Below are 19376 nucleotides of genomic sequence, written 5' to 3'. Positions count from 1 at the left end.
GCTGTCACTGAAACAGACATCATGCAACATGTGTCTCCAGGGTGGGGAAAAGTGTGCTCAGATATGTGCCTCTTCCTTTCTATTTATCATTTATTGCATTAATATCCCACCTTTTTCTCCAAGGAGTTCCTCATTCACTCCCCACAACAACCCTGTGAGGTAGGCAAGACTGAGAGGCAGTCACATCCAGCGAGCATCATGGCCAAGTGGGAATTTGAACCCTGGTTTCCCAGGTCCTGGTGTGACACTCTAACCACTGCTCCAGGCTGCTTGTCAGCTGCTGTCCACCTGCTGCTGACTGAGGATGGGAAAAGAAAGAAAGAAAGAAAGAAAGAAAGAAAGAAAGAACACCACCGTTTTTCCAATTTGGATGGGACAGCCTTTCCGAGAGATGGCTCCTTCAACTCAAAGGACTGTCTTCCATACAGCAAGACACACGACCACCCTTGATGTATGTGCTGCAACATTTTGTTGCAGTCACCACTTGCTTTTAAAACAAAGGCAAATACATGGGATGTGGCTCAGTGGCAGAGCACCTGTTTGGCATGCAGAAGGTCCTATATTCAATCCCTGGCATCTCCTGGCAGGGCGGGGAACAGGACCTCAGAGTAAATATCTTCTTGTGGGTGGGTGAAGATGCGCTATAATATGGTCCGCGAGGTGGTGCTCGACACCACTTACAAAAACTCTGAATCTGATAGGTAAAGGTAAAGGGGACCCCTGACCATTAGGTCCAGTCCCGGACGACTCTGGGGTTGTGCCGTTCATCTTGCTTTATTGGCTGAGGGAGCCGGCGTACAGCTTCCGGGTCATGTGGCCAGCAGGACTAAGCCGCTTCTGGCGAACCAGAGCAGCGCACAGAAACACAATTTACCTTCCCACCAGAGTGATACCTATTTATCTACTTGCAATTTGACGTGTTTTTGAACTGCTAGGTTGGCAGGAGCAGGGACCGAGCAACGGGAGCTCACCCCGTCAGACCGCCGACCTTCTGATCAGCAGTCTTGGCTCTGTGGTTTAACCCACAGCGCCACCCGCGTCCCTCCTCTGAATCTGATAGCCTTGAGCTGGACAATAGCATGGGGGTCTAATGATGGGAAAGAACCCTGCCTGAAACTCCAGGCAGCTGCTGCCAGTCAGTGTAGACGATATTGAGCTAGATGGTCTGACTCAGCGATAAGGCAGTGTCTCTGCACTTCAGAATACCTTCCCGCGTCTTTAACAAAAAGGCAGAGGGCGGGTGGCCTACATGGTGTCTCAGCATTCACAACAACCCTGTGAGGTAGGCTAGACTGAGGCAGTATGCTGGCCGAAGGTCATCCAGGGAGGTTCGTGTCCAGGTATGGATTTGAACCCAGTCCCCTTGGGCCCGTAGCCTGGCACTCTAACACGGGGTGGCCCAAGCAACGCTTTATACACTGTCATACAGTGGTTCCGCTCCTTCCTCCTGGGCCGTGTTCAGAAAGTGGTGGTGGGGGATGAGTGTTCAGACCCCTGGGCTCTCACTTGTGGGGTGCCTCAGGGTTCTGTCCTCTCCCCCATGCTTTTCAACATTTACATGCAGCCGCTGGGAGAGATCATCAGGAGGTTTGGGCTGGGTGTTCATCAGTATGCGGATGATACCCAGCTCTACCTCTCTTTCAAATCGGAACCAGTGAAGGTGGTGAAGGTCCTGTGTGAGTGCCTGGAGGCGGTTGGAGGATGGATGGCGGCTAACAGATTGAGGTTGAATCCTGACAAGACAGAAGTACTGTTTTTGGGGGACAGGGAGCGGGTTGGTGTGGGGGATTCCCTGGTCTTGAATGGGGTAACTGTGCCCCTGAAGGACCAGGTGCGCAGCCTGGGAGTCATTTTGGACTCACAGCTGTCCATGGAGGCGCAGGTTAACTCTGTGTCCAGGGCAGCTGTCTACCAGCTCCACCTGGTACGCAGGCTAAGACCCTACCTGCCCGCGAACTGTCTCGCCAGAGTGGTGCATGCTCTAGTTATCTCACGCTTGGACTACTGCAACGCGCTCTATGTGGGGCTACCTTTGAAGGTGACCCGGAAACTGCAATTAATCCAGAATGCGGCAGCTAGACTGGTGACTGGGAGCGGCCGCCGGGACCACATAACACCGGTTCTGAGAGATCTGCATTGGCTCCCAGTACGTTTCCGCGCACGATTCAAAGTGTTGGTGCTGACCTTTAAAGCCCTAAACGGCCTCGGTCCTGTATACCTGAAGGAGCGTCTCCACCCCCATCATTCTGCCCGGACACTGAGATCCAGCGCCGAGGGCCTTCTGGCAGTTCCCTCATTGCGAGAAGTGAGGCTACAGGGAACCAGACAGAGGGCCTTCTCGGTAGTGGCGCCCGCCCTGTGGAACGCCCTCCCATCAGATGTCAAAGAGATAAATAATTACCTGACATTCAGAAGACATCTTAAGGCAGCCCTGTTCAGGGAAGTTTTTAATATGTAACGCTGTACTGTTTTTAACACTGATTGGGAGCCGCCCAGAGTGGCTGGGGAAACTCAGCCAGATGGGCGGGGTATAAATAATAAATTATTATTATTATTATATTATTTACATATGTTGTGGGACTCCAATTCCCAGCAGTCCCAGCAGCCAGCACGCCCAATGGTCAGCAGTGATGGGAGCGAGGGTACAATAACTTCTGGAGGTTTGGTAATAGTTAACCCAGACATCCACAAACTTGGTCCTCCAGATGTGTCAGGACTGCAATTCCCATCATCCCTGACCACTGGTCCTGTTAGCTAGGGATGATGGGAGTTGTAGTCCCAAAACATCTGGAGGGCCGGGTTTGGGGGTGCCTGAGTTAACCATTAGACCACATTAGCTCACAAGCACCTGAACTTCCTAATTCTCCCACCAGAGGGAGCCAGAACACAATGCAACCTTCCTTTCAGGGATGGCAGAGGAGGAAATCTAGAGTCACCAAAATCAATGAAAAGCGAGTGTATTAAGGAGGGGTCCATCTCTTGCCCCCCACCCCCAACCCTGATGCATCCATCAAAATGCCTCCATCAAGCAAGGCGATTGGATGAAACGAAACAGGCACCTTTATCCTGCATAAACTTACAGCAGGGTGGGGGGTTTTTTTGTTTTTACCACCCCACAGCAAGCTGTTAAAAGGCTGAGGAGCCCCCGCCCTCCTTCAAAGAGAGAGAGCGCAACGCGGCTCGCTTTATGTATTTACTCATTTTATTGGACATTTGTCAGCTGGAGCGATCGGAGCTACTTAACTAAATTAAACCGGCTAACATACAATGGGAATTGCACGAATTGATTTAGCCTTGCTGGCATCCCGTATTGCCAGGGAGGGGGAATGGCAGCATGGGGGAATATTTCCCATGACGTAGTTAGCCCAAGCCCCCCTAGAAAAAATAGATGACCCCCCATTGTCAAAACCACTTGCCACAGAGGGCATTCGCCCACACCCAGTTGTTGAGGGGCAGGGTCCATTTAGCCTGGGTGGGTGGGTGGTGTCACCGTGTTACTGACTGCCCTGCAGGAATGACCTGGCCGCAAACGATGGGAGAGGAAGAATGAGCAACTGAACCCCCAGTTGAATATATTCTCCCCCCCCAGTTGATCCATGGTGTTGATCCATACACAGCCCCCCTCCACACCCCACAAGTCCCAACAGATTCAGACTACTTCTTCATGCTGCGCGTAGTTAAACTATGGAACTCCCTGCCACAGGAGGCGGGGATGGCCAGCAACTTGGATGGCTTAAAAAGAGGATTAGATGGGTCCTGCTTGCTGGTTTCCCTTGGGGGCATCTGGTCGGCCCCTGTGAGAACAGGAGGCAGGACTAGATGGCCTGATCCTGCAGGACTCTTCCTGGGTTCTTTGATTCGTGGAGAATGGAAATCCTGTAGCAGAAGATGCAATAGGACCCTCGTACCTACGGGACCGCCTCTCCCGGTCTGCCCCACGGAGGACCTTAAGGTCCATAAATAGCAACACCTTAGAGGTCCCGGGCCCTAAGGAAGTCAGATTAGCCTCAGCCAGAGCCAGGGCCTTTTCAACACTGGCTCCGGCCTGGTGGAACGCTCTGTCTCATGAGACCAGGGCCCTGCGGGATCTGATTTCTTTCTGCAGGGCCTGTAAGACAGAGTTGTTCTGCCTGGCCTTTGGCTTGGAATCAACTTGATCCCCTCCCCCTCTTTCCTTTTTCCTTTCTCCTTCTGTGATGGAACTCCTATTTGGGGACTTCCCTGGCTTTTTTTCTGGCCCATGTAGGACCAGTCTGGATAGTTGGCCTTGGTGAAGACCTGATGTTTTCATCCCCAAAAAAGTTTTTGATTTGAGTTTCTACTGAAATGAGGCTGCATTTTAATGTTGTACTTTAATCTTGTTTTTGAGTTGTATTTTAATCAATTGTTTTTATGCCTGGTGTTAGCCGTCCTCAGCCCGGTCTTGGCTGGGGAGGGCAGAGTATAAATATAATAATAATAATAATAATAATAATAATAATAATAATAATAATAATAAAGTTTTTTAATGCAAAGCTGCTCTCTCGGCACAGCCCACCTGGGTTGGTTGCTAGAGGGCTGAGGAGGCGACTCCACAGCGCCCCATTTGTGTGGGGCGATGGACAACCCAGATTAACGTTCTGCTTTGCCTGTGGCTGAGTGGCTGCTCTGCAAGAGAAAACAGCCCCAGAGGGAGGGAAGGGGAGAGGCCCCGGCTTCTCAAAGCTTACTCCACAGGGACTAGCCCCTTGGGCGCAGCCTTTAGTTATAGGTGGTGGAAGCACGAGAGATTAGCTCTGGGATTAGGGAGAGAGTCTCTCAAGGACTGCAATGAAAGCATAACACCAAGGAAACCAACCTTAGTGAGCTGATAGATATTTAAAAAGGGCAGAGGGGTGTTCATAGAGACGTCTTCTATCCCTGCTTGATTGCTGGGTTTTTCTTTGGTGGGGGAGTCCTTCTAAGTGGCCCCCCGTTGCTCAGGTGCACAGCTCAGATCCACCATAGAATCTGCCCGATTCTATGGAACATCCAGCTAAGGTCAGACAGGCTCCCTCCCTGTTGAACTTCCGGTGACTACTGAATTTATATATATATATATATATTAATTAGCAGGCAGTTTGAGCAAATTCTGATTTCATAGCGTTAACTTGTTTTACTTTTCACTATATTGAGGAGCCTGTGCACTGCTTAGAGATTACTGTAAGTAAGCGGTATATATTTATAAAAAGGGGACGCAGGTGGCGCTGTGGGTTAAACCACAGAGCCTAGGACTTGCCGATTAGAAGGTCAGCGGTTCGAATCCCCACGACGGGGTGAGCTCGGTCCCTGCTCCTGCCAACCTAGCAGTTCGAAAGCACGTCAAAGTGCAAGTAGATAAATAGGTACCGCTCCGGCGGGAACGTAAATGGTGTTTCCGTGTGCTGCTCTGGTTCGCCAGAAGCAGCTTAGTCATGCTGTACGCCGGCTCCCTCGGCCAATAAAGCGAGATGAGCGCCGCAACCCCAGAGTGGGTCACAACTGGACCTAACGGTCAGGGGTCCCTTTACCTTTACCTATTTATAAAAACAAATGGTGGGCTTGAGTGGAGCTTCCATGTCCAGATGCCGTTTACCCCTGAATACCAGATGCTAGGGAAACAACCGTTGAGGAATGGTTACTGCCTTATTGTCCAGCTTCCCAGGACACCGGGCTGTCTATCATCAGAAGCAGGATGTCCGGGTGGGGGATGGAGTTAGACAAATCCTGATGTGGTTCAAGCCTTCTTCTTCTTCTTCTTATTATTATTATTAAAACCCAAATACTTTGTCTTATGGGCCAAAACTATGAGATTATTATTTTTTGCTGGTGCCCCAAACCTGTTTGTTCCTGCCTCACTTTGCACCCCTGCTAAACTCAGGTGCCTGTCTCTTATAATTCACTCAGCCACCCATCCCCACTGCCCCTACATGCCCCACATATTCAGAACTAGGAGAGGTCTTTCTCGGAAAGCTGCCCCCCCCTCCCTGAACCACAAGATTTACGGTGTGACAAGAAATCATCCTGACGCTAGGTCCGCCCGCCACCCATTTCTGGGTGCTCAGGCTTGTAAATCTTGCCAACAGGGTGGAAAGCAATAAATCAAATTGGGGGGGGGGGTTTGGAGGGGGAGTTCCCTGCCCTGAAACACACACACACACATACACATACACACCACAAAATACTATATTTGCACAAAACCTGAAATGACAATGGCAAGAAAACTAAGCCGTGTACAGGTTCTGTGAGCAGGTATATGCTAAGAAGAAAATAAATGTCGATGGAGACATAAAGTACAGGTTTAAGTGGAGCCTCTAAGTTCAGCAGCAGTCTACCCAGTGTTTCTTGCAGGCAGCGAGAAAGGGGACGTGATAGAAGTTTAATAATGGAGAAAGCGAAGTTTTCGTCCCTCTCTCCTAACACTAGAACTCGGGGAGATCCAGTGAAGCTGAAGATTCAGGGCAGATAACCTAATAAATAATAATATTTTAAATGTGTTTGTGGGAGGGGGGCGGTTATTGTTTTGTTGTTTTTGTTTTAACTATTTATGCTTTTGTCTTGTGAACCTCTCCTGAGATCTTGCGATGAAAGGCAGTATATAAACCTAATAAAACAATAAGATAATAAAAATAAAAGATAAAAGAAAGTCCTTTCTCACACAGCGCATAGCTGGACCGTGGAACTTCCCGCCACACAATGGTTGGAGGCAGCCGTGCTTCTGAATCCCAGTTGCTGAAAACCACAGGAGGGGAGAGTTGCTCTTGGGCCCGGATCCTGCATGCTGGTTCCCTTTGGGGCATCTGCTTGGCCTGATCCCGCATGGGCTCTCCTTATGCCTTTACGTTCTCCCTCCCTCCTCCGTCTCCCGAGCTGCAAGGTGCAGGCAGTGGCGTAGCGTGGGTTGTCAGCACCCGGGGCAAGGCAAGTAATTTGCGCCCCCTAACCCGTGGATTTGCGCCCCCTAACCCTAACCCCCAGATGTTGCGCCCGGTGCGGCCGGCCCCCCCTGCACCCCCCATGCTACGCAGGAATTTGCTCAGGGGGTCCCAGTCACCGCCCCCGCCCAAGGACGAGGAAGGAAGGGCGGTTGCGAGACAGATTGGAGCAGGTGATAAAAGAGGCCGGGGAAATAATTTGCTCCCTGAAAACAGAGGCCTTCCTGTCCCCTTTTGCGGCGGGACAAGGACCTCGGGGCAGGCAGTTGTCTGGGCTAGCTGCCACCCGGCTTTCGGGATCGACATTCCTAGGAGGCTGGAGGTGGGGTGAGTTCAGGCAGGGAGGTGCTCTGAGCAGGCGGCTGCAATCCCCGCCCCTTTAATCAATTCGTTTCCCCAAAATGAATGTGCATCCCTTTCCACCTCTCCATCTTCCTGAAGGCAGTGGTGGGCTGAGCAGCAAATGTGATTCCTTCTAGTTCCGATATTCTGCTGGAGTGTGATGTTGCAATTGTTGGAGCGTATCGCACCGATCCTGGCCTGGCTGCATGGCCTGCCAAATAGCTTCCGGGCCCAATTCAAAGTGCTATAAAGCCTTAAACAGCTCAGGGTCGCAATACCTCAAGGATACCTCTCCCCATATATACTGCCCCAGACCCTGTAATCATTATTTGAGGCCCTTCTTTGTGTGCCTCTTCCACATGAGGTCTGGAGGGTGGCAACATGAGAACAAGGCCTTTTCTGCAGTGGCTCCCTGTTGCAGAATGCTCTCTCCAAGGATGTTCGGCTGCTGCCTTCATTATACATCTTTAGGCGCCAGGCTAAAATGCTCCTCTCCAACCAGGTCTTCGGCTGATTAATATTCTACAGCCTTTTAAATATGTTTGAGGGAGGTTATTGTTTTGCTGTTTTTGATTAAACCATTTATTTGTGTTTTTACCTTTTATTTTTATCTTGTGAATCGCCTCGAAGTCACGTCTAATAAACAACAACAAATAACAGACATCCTTGCTGCAGTCAAAAGGTGAGAAACGAGTTTGTTATTTTTAAGATCTTTATCAGCTTCAGAAAATAAATTTAAGGCAATCGGTCCTTTGCACAACTGATGCCTAACAAACCTCTGGAACTCCCTGCTACAGGAAGTTGCAACAGTCACTATGCTCAATTGAAAATATGCATAGGATGGCACTCCTAAATGAGTTCATGTGCAGGGTTGCAGCGAGGATAAAGTAGGGCAGGGGAGAGACATTAAATGCCCCCTTGATCTCCGTGGAGGGAAGGCGAGAGACGCAATATAACCTCAAACAAAAAATGTTCACAAAACTGACAAATTGCTGTGTCCTTGTTGTTAGGCCCACGAACCAGAGAGGCAGCTCCTCCAACCTTTTATCAGCCTCTGCCTGATTTGTGTCCAGTAATTGATCACAGCAATTACTACCTGTTCCGTTTGTCTCTTGCCATGCTCCTGTTTGGACCTTTTGAAGCCATGGCTAATTTCAGGGTCTGCGTCCAATAAATCAGCTGCAGGGACCCCCGAGGGAATGAGGAGGAAGGGAAGGGAGACTTCAAAGGGAGGCAGGTTTTACACCTGCCTGGTTCTTCGTGGACGCCTGAATCTCGCCTTGCCAAGAGGCCCAATTTATTTTTATTTTTTAAAAAGAAATTGGTGGTGGAGGAGAGGTCTAAATTAATAGCTAGCCACAGACATCTGGGAGAAAGGGGCTGGTGATTTAAAGACAGTGTCTTTTCCTGGGAAGGCACCAAGGTGCTTATTACAACTTTTGGAGGGTCGAAGGGCTGGCGGGAAAGGAAATTCCGTCCTGAGTGTATGCAGAGCCTGGCTGCAGGATCAGGCCAAAGGGGGCCCATCCAGTCCACCATCTTCTTCTCACAATGGCCAACCAGATGTTCCAACAGGGAGCTTGCAAGCAAAACCCAAGCAGATCAACAGCTCTCCCCTCCTGTGGCTTCCAGCACCCGGCATTCAGAAGCTGCCTTTGTCCGATGTGCTGGGTACGATCATTTATGTACACTGCAAAAGCATTTGACTCGTTCCACAGTATTGGGAGCTCTTGTTAGACTGCCCACCCTGCAGTGTAGGCAAGGAACTCGAGTTGGAGTTGAGGGTGTGACAAAGAGGCAGAGTGGTGCAACGAGGTGGGAAAATCTGGTTTCCACGCGAGCGGCTTCCTGAATAAGCTGGTGCCTCTAACCCCAGGATACCTGGAGGCTGGTGATAAAAAAGGCTACCTGGGACGGGATTCCACGTGGTACAATTAAATCTCAGCCTCCAGGAGTTTGGAGGAGGAGGAGAAGGAGGAGCCTGGTGCACAGGACTGTCCAGCAAAGATCTGCACAGGGAGAGGGAGAGAAATCTGAACAGAGAGGCTCAAAAATGCCCAGAGCTGCCCCAAGCCACCTGGAACAGCCGGACCCCTGGGAAGGAGGGGGACGAGGTGTGCCCAGGCAAAGGACCCGCTTCCTGCAGCCTTGCAAGGCCAAGTCCTCGGCCTTCCCTGGAAACCTCGAGGAGGCCCCAGAGAAGCGCAGGGTCCGGCCCATGCGCTCCAAAGCCCGGCGCATGGCGGCCAACGTCCGGGAGCGCAAGAGAATCCTCGATTACAACCAGGCCTTCAACGCCCTGCGGCTGGCCCTCCGGCACGACCTGGGGGGCAAGCGGCTCTCCAAGATCGCCACCCTCCGCCGCGCCATCCACCGGATCGCCACCCTTTCCACGTCCCTCCGGTCCGGGCCTGCGGTGGGGTGGTCCTGCGCCCATGCTGAGTGCCAGCCGACCCGGGGCGAAGGCAGCTTTAGGGACAGCCAGCCCAAGATCTTCCAGCCTCTCTGGGAACCTGGATACAGTAAGGGGCCTCCATTTCAGCCCAGTGCGACAGCATGCATGAAGTGCCGCCCTGAAAACGCTTCCCATCACTTGGTCGAAAACCCCAAAGAGGGCATTTATGGATCCAGCCCTGCCTGTTGTCCAGCCGGCACCCTCCTCCTGGGGGGCCGAGCCCCCTACCAGCAAAGACTTGCAGACAGCAGCATTCAAAGTTGCTCTTCTGGGCATTTCCCCTGGAAGTACGGCTTGTTCTGAGATGGGGACTCTCAGCCTTCTTCGTCCTTGTGGTCCTGATGGTGCGGGCACGATCCTCTGCTTCCTCTGAAGTTGGATCTGGACAGTTTTCCTAGGATCTCACATTGAGCCTTGCAGACTTAGAGAAGTTGCCTTCTCAGGATTTCACATTTCCTCTGGCTGAGTTTGTAAAGGTACACAGATGCTTTTTTGACTGTACCTTCATGGGGCAGAGACCGATCTCTTAGGTGCTCCAGCTGATTTGTAAATATATACAGCGGCTTTTGGACTGCATGCTCCTGGGGAATCTGTAAGATGCAATGCACACTGATGGAACTGTATAAATATATTATATTATGATCTTGCAACCACTGGATACTGCAAGAATATTTGTGTCTTTGGGATGTTATAGGTTCACCCGCCTTTGTGACTTTTCCTGAAATAATCTGATGCCTGCTCTGTCAGGCTGATGGAATCACTGCCCTGATCTGGAGGGCAGCCTCACTGCAAAGCAGCTGAGAGGTGGCAATATTTCAAAGGGGCGTCAGAGGGGTACCTGCCACCAGGATGTGATCCTCAGATGTTGTCCACAAGGGAACGTGGTCCTCGGACCATGTGGAAGCTTACCCACTACAGCTAGAAACACTGACTTGGGAATAAGCCCCACAGAACTCACTGGGGCTCATTTCTCAGTAGATATCCATGGGGCGGCACTTGTCAGCATCACTACAGTTCTGGGTGCAACTAGAGTGGGGGGGATGCGAACCAGCCGATGTCTTAAGAAGGAACAGAAGGAGTCCAGCTGAGACACTTGAACACCAGTGCAGGCAGCAAGATAGGTGTGGTTTATTTGTCTGTTTAGATCTGTTGGGGCATAAACTCTAGAACCTGTAATCCACAAAGGGTGCGCCAGGACATGCTAAGAGTGCTGCAAGATGAAAGTTAATTAAATAATTGAAGGCCAAAGCATTTTGGGCATGTGTGCCTTTTCTGATTTCACCTCTTATTAATCAAGACTGTACTGGGGGATTGGGGCATGGGATGGTGATGGGAAGTAATTCTGCTCTGCCAGGGTGCTGACAGATCAGGGATTTCTAGCTGCGATTCCTGCATAGCAAGGGGTTGGACTAGATGACTCGGGGGTCCCTTCCAATGCTACAATACAGTGGTACCTCGGGTTAAGAACTTAATTCATTCGGGAGGTCTGTTCTTAACCTGAAACTGTTCTTAACCTGAGGTACCACCTTAGCTAATGGGGCCTCCTGCCACCGCTGCGTGATTTCTGTTCTCATCCTGAAGCAAAGTTCTTAACCCGAGGTACTATTTCTGGGTTAGCGGAGTCTGTAACCTGAAGCGTCTGTAACCCGAGGTACCACTGTACTATGATTCTCTCTCTGCGCGCGCACACACACACATGTGTCTGTTGTACTGCTCCGGCCTTGCCTCCTTCTAATTAGGAGAGATTTCCTACCATCACATAGAAAAACAGAGGGACAGATGGATTTTGCTGGAGGCAATCATTATTTCTCTCACGCATTCTTTAAAAACATTCATGTGTAAGAGTGAAGATGGCCTCCCATTTTAATTCAGAGATTTTTCTGTTGCTGATTTTTTTGGTGTTTTGTTTTTGTTTTTTTGTTTAAAGGATGAGCTTTAGCTATCTGGAGTTGGGAGACGCACTGATCTGCACCGATATAACAGAGCCACTTGATAAAACCAGTTGCTGTGTTTCTGTGACGCTCCTTTTGCTCAGCTGCCAAGATCCCCATGCAATTATCTGCAACATACTTAACATTATCAGTATAGTTGTCGGTATCGTACAGTTATCTGCTCACTGTCCTGAACGGTGGAGCAATTTGTTTTGCCAAATCAATATAACCTCCTCTGTATTTTTGAGCAATATTGGGAAGGGCTGTAGCAGAGTGACAGAGCAGCTGTTTTGCATGTGGAAGGTCCCAGGTTCAGTCCCTGGTGCCATCTCCAAGTAGGGCTCAAAATGTCAGGGCAGATAAAAGAAAGGACTTCTTCACGCACCTATGGAACTCTCCTCCACAGGAGGCAGAGACGGTCACCCACTTGGATGGCTTTAAAAGAGGATTCACATAGGAATTCATGCATTAGTATCGATGGCTACCAGCCATGATGGCTCTGCTCTGCCTCTGCAGCTGGAGGCAGCAATGTCCGTTGCTGGAAACTGCAGCAGGGGAGAAGGATCCTGTGTTCAAATCCTGCTTGGCATCTGGTTGGCCACTGTGAGAAGAGGATGCTGGACTAGTTGCGCCAAGGGCCTGATCCAGCAGCCTCCCCTGTCATTATCCCTGCCTTGAAACCATGAAGAATCACTTCCAGACAGTATAGAGAGCTATTGACCAATGATCTGACTCAGTGGAATGCATCTTCCTGTTTAGATCAGCCCTATATTCATGAAGACTGGAATCTTACTTTGTGTTACTTGCGGGCTTCCCATTGGGGCATTTGGTTGACTGCAGAATCCCAGAATGTGCATCTTCCTACTATCCACAAATAGGTTGTGGGGCTCAGAACACCACTGTTTCCACAGTGCTTTCCTTCCTTCTTTGCAAAGGACTCCTCCAGGGAAACAGCAATATGAGACCCCGGCGAAAGGCAGGAGATTCTGTTCTATTGAGCTTGACCCACACAAACTTCTGAGCATCACAGAAGTCTTCTTCAAGCAGAGGCGGGAATAGCATCGACGTCCCAACCCATTTTGTTCTCTGTATGATGCGGAAATCTTGCTTGGGAACAGCATGGGGGGGGGAGGAAAATGTAGATTCTTTTTGTGGGTGGGTGACCCCTCCAGAAAATTCCTCATGTGGTCCACAAGGTGGCACTCTGCACCAGTTCTAAACTCTGCACATATACGCTCCCAGGTACCACCCCAGCATCTCCAGGTAAGACATTAGTTGCAAAGCAGTGGCCACCGAATGTGGGCAGTGCTGAGCTAGATCATGGGTAGGTAACCTAAGGCCCAGGGGCTGGATCCGGTCCAATCACCTTCTAAATCCAGCCCGCAGGTGGTCCGGGAATCAGCATGTTTTTACAGGAGTAGAATGTGTCCTTTTATTTAAAATGCATCTCTGGGTTATTTATGGGGCATAGGAATTCGTTCATTCCCCCCCCCAAATATAGTCTGGCCCCCCACAAGGGCTGAGGGACAGTGGACCGGCCCCCTCCTGAAAAAGTTTGCTGACCCCTGAATGGACCAATGGCCTGATTCAGTATAAAGTAGCTTCTTCTGTTTCTCTTTAATACAGCCTTTTATTCAGATCCATGAGGACCGGAATCTTGCAATTTTTTTTAGGATGCTTCAGAGGCACAGCACATGCAAAAGGTCCCGGGTTCAATATGGAACATCTGCAGGGAGGCTGAGAATGTCCTCCTGTCTGAAACCCTGGAGAGCCGCTGCTGCCAGTCAGAGTAGACAATACTGAGCTGGAGGGTCTGCTGACTTGGCGTAAAGCCCATGCTCATCATTGCTTGGGCACTTCCACAGCAGATGCACAGCTGACGTGCTTCTATGTGCATCCTGCAACACCCCCCTGAGGACTAGTAAAATGCTCAGTCCCTTGAAAACTGGGGCGTGGTGCCTGCCTCCTGATAGAAGTCAGTACAGAGCAAAGCAAGGCACGCAGGTGCTGAAACGAAGTGACATCGAGTGTTTCTCCCTTTCATAGACTTGAAATAGTATTTGGCAGCAGCTAAGAATGTTACCCCTGAAAATGGGCCAAGCCACATCCACACATGGAGCGGGTTGCCCCTTCACACATCTTGACAGTTTCCCAGGCTCTCACCTCCTGTTTCGGAAGCACTTTTAAACACTGCCATTTCCCATCTGGTCTTCAGACACTGTCGCTAAATGGAGCCTCCAGATTCAGAGGCAGTCTATCTGTAAACGTCAGCAGCTGGGGAAGCAACAACCAGAGAGAGCTGTTGCCTCCAGTGCCCTGCCCAGTGAGCTTCCTTAAGGCGCCTGGTGGGTGCCCGTGGGTGGGAAAGGGGTGCTGAATCACTAAGGTTGGTTTGATCCATCTCGCTGAGGTTTCCTTGAGGACTAGAACAAGGAACTGAGAAGGAGGTGTAAGGAAATAACTGCTAAATACGAAGAAGGAACTGAGGTTTAGGAATTAGGGATAAGAAGAAACGATTTGGGAATAAGGAAAGCAAGGAGACGCAGGAATAAGGAACGGGGAATAAGGAGACAATTCCAGCCTCCGTCTGCCTTCTCCAGGGCTGCGGCTGCTGCTTCCCACCGGCCAAGTCCCTCCCGGGAGCTGCTTCCCAAACCCCGCTTCTCCACCACACAACCCGAACAATCTGCCCATTGCCGGCGGTTGGCGGGCCGTGCCTTGGGGCGAGCGTGCGTCAGGGAAGGCGCTGTGGCTCCTCCTCCTCTTGCCTCCTCGGTGTGCTCACAACCCAGCCTGGGCGGCCCCTTCGACGGACCGGCGCGCAGTTGCCAAAGAGCGCTTTGGAGAGAGAAAGGCGAGCGCGGCGGATAAGAGAGAAGCCTGCGTGGCTGGGTCAGGAAAGCGAGCAAGAGGCAGGAGGAGGACGGAGAGAGCCCCCAGCACCAGGGCGAGGCGCGTGTGATCCCGTCGAGGCGGCGCCTGCGGCTCCCTCCCCCGGACCCCCTGCGCCTTCGCCCGGATCATGGGAGTCTAAGCGCGGCGCAGCCATGGCCATCAACACGGAGGCGCCGCTGGCGAAGGCGCTGGAGAACTCTCCTCCGCCTCTGGACTCGCACGAGACGGAGAAGCTGTTGACCGCCGTCGGGGTGGCCCCGAAGTCCTTCGCAGCCGGTGGAGAAGGCGGCCATGAAGCGCCCGCCGGGGGCGAGGCCGAGCGCAACGGCCACCACAGCCTGCCTTACCAGTCCGGCTCGGAGGGGAAGCTGGAGGCCACGTCGCTCTCGCCGTCGCGGCTCAGCCTGGGGCGCGCCTCGTCCACGGCCACCACCTCCAACCTCCACGAGCCGGGCCGCTCGCGGGACTACCTCCCGCTGGCCATCTTCTCTTGCTTCTGCCCCATCTGGCCCCTCAACATCGTGGCCTTAGTCTTCTCCATCATGGTAAGCGGCCGTTCCCCCGCTCCAGCGCGTCCCCTCGGGACTCCGGCTGTGCGCAAAGACGCGCCGCCCTCGCCAAGTTCCTTGTGCGCCCTGCGCGCACCGGGGACATCGGCACGGCGTCGGGGAGTCGCGGAGCGTGGAAGTCCCCGGCGGGAACTTTGTAGCTGTGTTTAAAACTTGAGCAGAGGGCGTTACATCGGGGAGAATGGAAGAAGAGTGTCGGTAAGGGAGGGGTGTCTTAGTTTCTCCAAAAGTCTGTGAACTGCACGTTTTGGAGTGGACTGTTCTTCCAGTTTCGGAAGGACAGGACTTTTGGGGGTTTGCGTGTGAGAGAGAAAGAATATGCAATCATGTCGACCTAGCTGGGATGAGGAGGAGGAGAAAACAAAGAGTGAATAATCGTAATTTATAACTTTCCCTGCATAACAGACTCCAAATACAGCAGCTCCCTTCTCAAATACGGGGTGGGGCGTGTGCGTTTTGTGGATTGGGGAGATGGGAGAAAGACTTAAACAGAGTGTGAGGATTTGGGGGAATTTAATAATATTAACATTATGATAAAAGTGCCCTTTCAAATGTAGAATCTTGCTCACGACTGAATTAAGGCTGCGGTACCCTATACCCGCTGAGCTGGGAGTAAGGCGCGTTGAATTCAATGGCAGTTCCGAGCAGAGATGTCGAGGATTACACAGCAATAAAATCAATTTAATTCGCGTGCCAAATTACAAGGGTTTTTGGTTGGTTGGTTGGTGTGTGTGTGTCTAATTCCCTCTTCTGCTTAGCAAACGAAGTTGATCAATAGCTCCACACCCTGCCCTCTTCCTTCCCGTCCGCCCCAGCTAGACACGGGTTGGAGACAGCTCCCACTTAAGTTAAGACGTGTCAAGAACAGCCTAGGCCTCTCTTGCTTGGCTCTGGATTTTGTCGGAGAGAGATGTAAAAAATTATACAGTGAGGAAATTGGGAAGGGGGGGGGGATGGTTGCCAGAACTTGTTGCCATGTAATGTCGAAATAAAGAAAGACTACCCTGAACATGTACAGAGCGCCTCTGACCACAAAGAACAAACACAAGCTTCTGCCACGGGGAGGGTAAGAGAGCTCAGAGAGCAGTTTCCAGAGCTGATAGATGCAAATTTGGTTGCACATTAACCTCTGACTGGGGGCGGGGTGCCCCTTCCATTCCCATCCTGTGGGTGTGTTTACCAACAAGGTGAGGGGCAGGACCACAGCAGTCCAGAGAACCTCAAAACGGGCAAAAGTCTCCTGGTCACAAAGGCGTACGAACTAGCGGGGATGCAGTGATTAGCGTGGGAGAGACCTGGGTTCAAATCTCCACTTGGATATATGAAGTTCTCTGGGTGTGATCCTGGGGGGCCAGGCACCATCCTCATAGCCCGACCTACGTCGCAGGGCTGTTGTAGGGATTAAATGAGATGGGGGAGAGACGCGGATGCCGTCTTTGAGCTTCTTGGGAGAAAAAGGTGGGTTATAAAGGGAAGGAAGGAAGAAGAGAGGAGGGATCCAAAGTTTGTTGGGGGGCAGCACCCCCCCTCAGAAGTCACACAGCTTCCCTGTGATGACTAGAGGGAACGAGGAAGAATTCGTTTCCGTTCAGCTGACTATAGAAAGCTCTGGGCATCCATACGGGGTGTCTTCCTGTTTCTCCTCTCCCCAGTCTCTGGATACAACCAAGCATATGTGGGGTTGGCTTTGGGGCAGGCAGAGATGAATTTGGATGCCAAGGAGATTCATCCATAGGGCTGGCACAAGGAGGCCTCTCCCTCCCTCCCTCCCTCCCTCTCTCTCTCTCTCTCTCTCTCTCTCTCTCTGGATTTGGCTCCAGGAAGGCCTCCTGGCAGATACAGTCAGGGAAGGAAGGGAAGGGAAGGGTGGAAGGGGAAACAGAGCACAGAATTCTAGCATTGTACAGTTGGGAGGGACCCAAAGGGTCATCTAGTTCAACCCCCAACCCCCCGCTGTGCAGGATGCACTTTTAATTTCTAAAATGGGGTGTGCCAGTTCTCAAGTTCTGCCTTTGGACTGTGATGAGGGCAGCCACCCACCTGTGCCCCTAAGGGGGTAGAGGGCAGGTATCTGGCAGGAAAAGGGCCGACGCGCTTGGCATGCTCAGAGGCAACGCTTACGCTTTTGACATGGTTCGAGAAGGCTGAGCTTAGAAACAGAGAGGACTAAGGTTTAGCTGCCACGCAGGGCTGGGAGAGGTGGAGTAAAGGGCAGCCAACATTATTGGGGAATTGCAAGAGCATCTCCTCTGGCCAGGCTTTACAGGGTTGGCTGTGTAAACTTGGCAGAGCAGTGGGTGATGGGAAGAAAAAAGCCGTGCTGGCTGAGCTGATGGGAATTGTAGTCCAGAACAGCTGGAGGGCGCCAGGATGGCCAAGGCTAGATTAATGGTTAATAATATAAAAGCTGAAAGAGAGAGAAGCAAAGAGGGAGCTGTCCATGGTAGCAGCCAGGATTCCTCCAAAACAGGGAAAGCTTTTCAGCGAAACGCAGAGCGGTTCCAGACTGAACATAGGAAGCTGCCTTAACACTGAGTCAGAACGTTGCTCCATCTAGCTCAGTACTGCCTACACTGGCTGGCAGTGGCTCACCATTGTTTCAGATCAGGGATCCCTTCTCCAAGCCCTGGCTGGGGACGCTGCCAAAATTTGAACCTGGGATCTTCTGCATGCAAAGATGAGCTATGTCCCACCCCTTAAAAATGAATCAAGATGCTAGCCCTCATGGTGCTGAACTAAGGGCATGTTTGAAGAGGACCACAGGAAGCTGCCTTATTAGTCCATATGGCTCAGGACACTGGCTGGCAGCAGCTCTCCAGGATTTTAGGCAGGGAGCCTTGCCCAGCCCTACCTGAGGATGCCATTGGCGATGGACACCTTCTGCATGCAAAGCATATGTCCTGCCACTCAGCAAATGGTAGGCAATGGGGAGAAAGGCTCTGTACAGGGCTTGTCCACAGATGGACAGCAGACTGAGTAGGGCATGGAAAGAGGGGGTTGTGGCACATTTGAGCTCCGCATCCATACTAACCACATGAAAACGCTTGTTTCTCAAGACCGTTGAGGTCCGCAAGTAGGATCGATCTGGCAATAGCAATGCGGAGCCCCCAAGTTCAGATGAAGTCTATTTCAGGAGACCAAGAGATGATGAAGAATGCCATGGGGAGGGTATTTGCACTCCTGTCCTGCTCAGGGGCATCCCAGAGGCACCCAGGTGGCCATACAGCAGGGTGGAGGTTGCTGGGCCTAGGTGGGCCTTAGGCCTTAGGCTCCTGGGAGGCCTCTCCAGATGTTCTTACGAAGTAAGATAGTTAAGCATGCAGCCTCCATAGGCAGAATCAGCGGCAGGCCCTTTGAATATTTTATTTATTCATTAAATTTGTATGGCACCCTTAATCAGAAGACCGCAGGAAAGCTCACAACATAAAAAAATACAAAACAAAAACACAAAATACATAATAAAACGAAGTTCAAAAACAACTCCCAAACACATTTAAAGGGTCACAGAATGTTTAATTAGCCAAAGGCCTAGGAGAAAGGGAATGTTTTCGCCTGGCACCTAAAGATATGCAATGAAGGTGCCAGGCGAGCCTCCCTGGGGGGGGGGAGAACCCAAAAATGGGGAGCCACTGCAGAAAAGACCCCGTTCTCATGTTTCTGCCCTCTCGTGAAGGAGGCACCGGAAGAAGGGCCTCAGATGATGAACACAGAGTCTGGGACAGTTCGTATGGGGAGAGGCAGTCGTAAGCCTTAAAAAGGTTTAATAGGTCAAAACCAGCACTTCGAATTGGGCCTGGAAACTAATGGGCAGCCAGTGCAATTAGGCCAGGATTGGTGTAATATTCTCAAACTGTCTTGCACCGGTGAGCAACCTGGCTGCCAAATTGTGCACCAACTGATGTTTCTGAACCTTCTTCAGAAGCAGCCCTACATTTAACACTTTGCAGTAATCGAATTTAAAGGTTATCAGAGTACGACTGGGGGACAGACAACCGGGGAGGGTCACTGCCGTTTATGTCCTGCCCTCACACCTGGGAAGGGCTGTAGCGCAGTGGTAGAGCATTTCCCTTGCATGCAAAAGGCTTTGGGTTCAATCCCAGGCATTTCCAGGTAGGCTTGGGAATGTCCCCTCCTCTGAAATCCTGGAGAGTTGCTGCCAGTCAGTGTAGACAATCTTTAGCTAGAAAATGGTCTGTGTCAAAATAAGGCAGCTTCCTGCATTATTATTATTATTATTATTATTATTATTATT

At 51.2% G+C, this 19376-nt stretch overlaps 2 protein-coding genes across 2 annotated transcripts in view; both read left to right on the top strand.

Annotated features, from left to right (window-relative positions):
* The first annotated feature begins 8469 nt into the window (after window positions 1-8469).
* On the top strand, window positions 8470-10335 carry BHLHA9 (basic helix-loop-helix family member a9). Its single transcript, XM_053367643.1, has one exon. It carries the CDS (start codon window positions 9328-9330, stop codon window positions 10030-10032), a length of 705 nt encoding a protein of 234 aa, XP_053223618.1. The 5' UTR covers window positions 8470-9327; the 3' UTR covers window positions 10033-10335.
* Window positions 10336-14386: 4051 nt separating this feature from the next.
* The window catches only part of TRARG1 (trafficking regulator of GLUT4 (SLC2A4) 1), an 11335-nt gene continuing 6345 nt past the window's right edge, over window positions 14387-19376 (top strand). The window contains exon 1 of the mRNA XM_053367646.1: window positions 14387-15100. Within this exon, the coding sequence (XP_053223621.1) occupies window positions 14708-15100 (393 nt within the window). The 5' untranslated portion in view covers window positions 14387-14707. The remainder of the gene's footprint in view (window positions 15101-19376) is intronic.

The sequence above is a fragment of the Podarcis raffonei genome, chromosome 15 (genome assembly GCF_027172205.1).
Source record: "Podarcis raffonei isolate rPodRaf1 chromosome 15, rPodRaf1.pri, whole genome shotgun sequence".
Classification (NCBI taxonomy): domain Eukaryota; kingdom Metazoa; phylum Chordata; class Lepidosauria; order Squamata; family Lacertidae; genus Podarcis; species Podarcis raffonei.
This window is presented reverse-complemented; position numbering and strand designations above follow the sequence as displayed.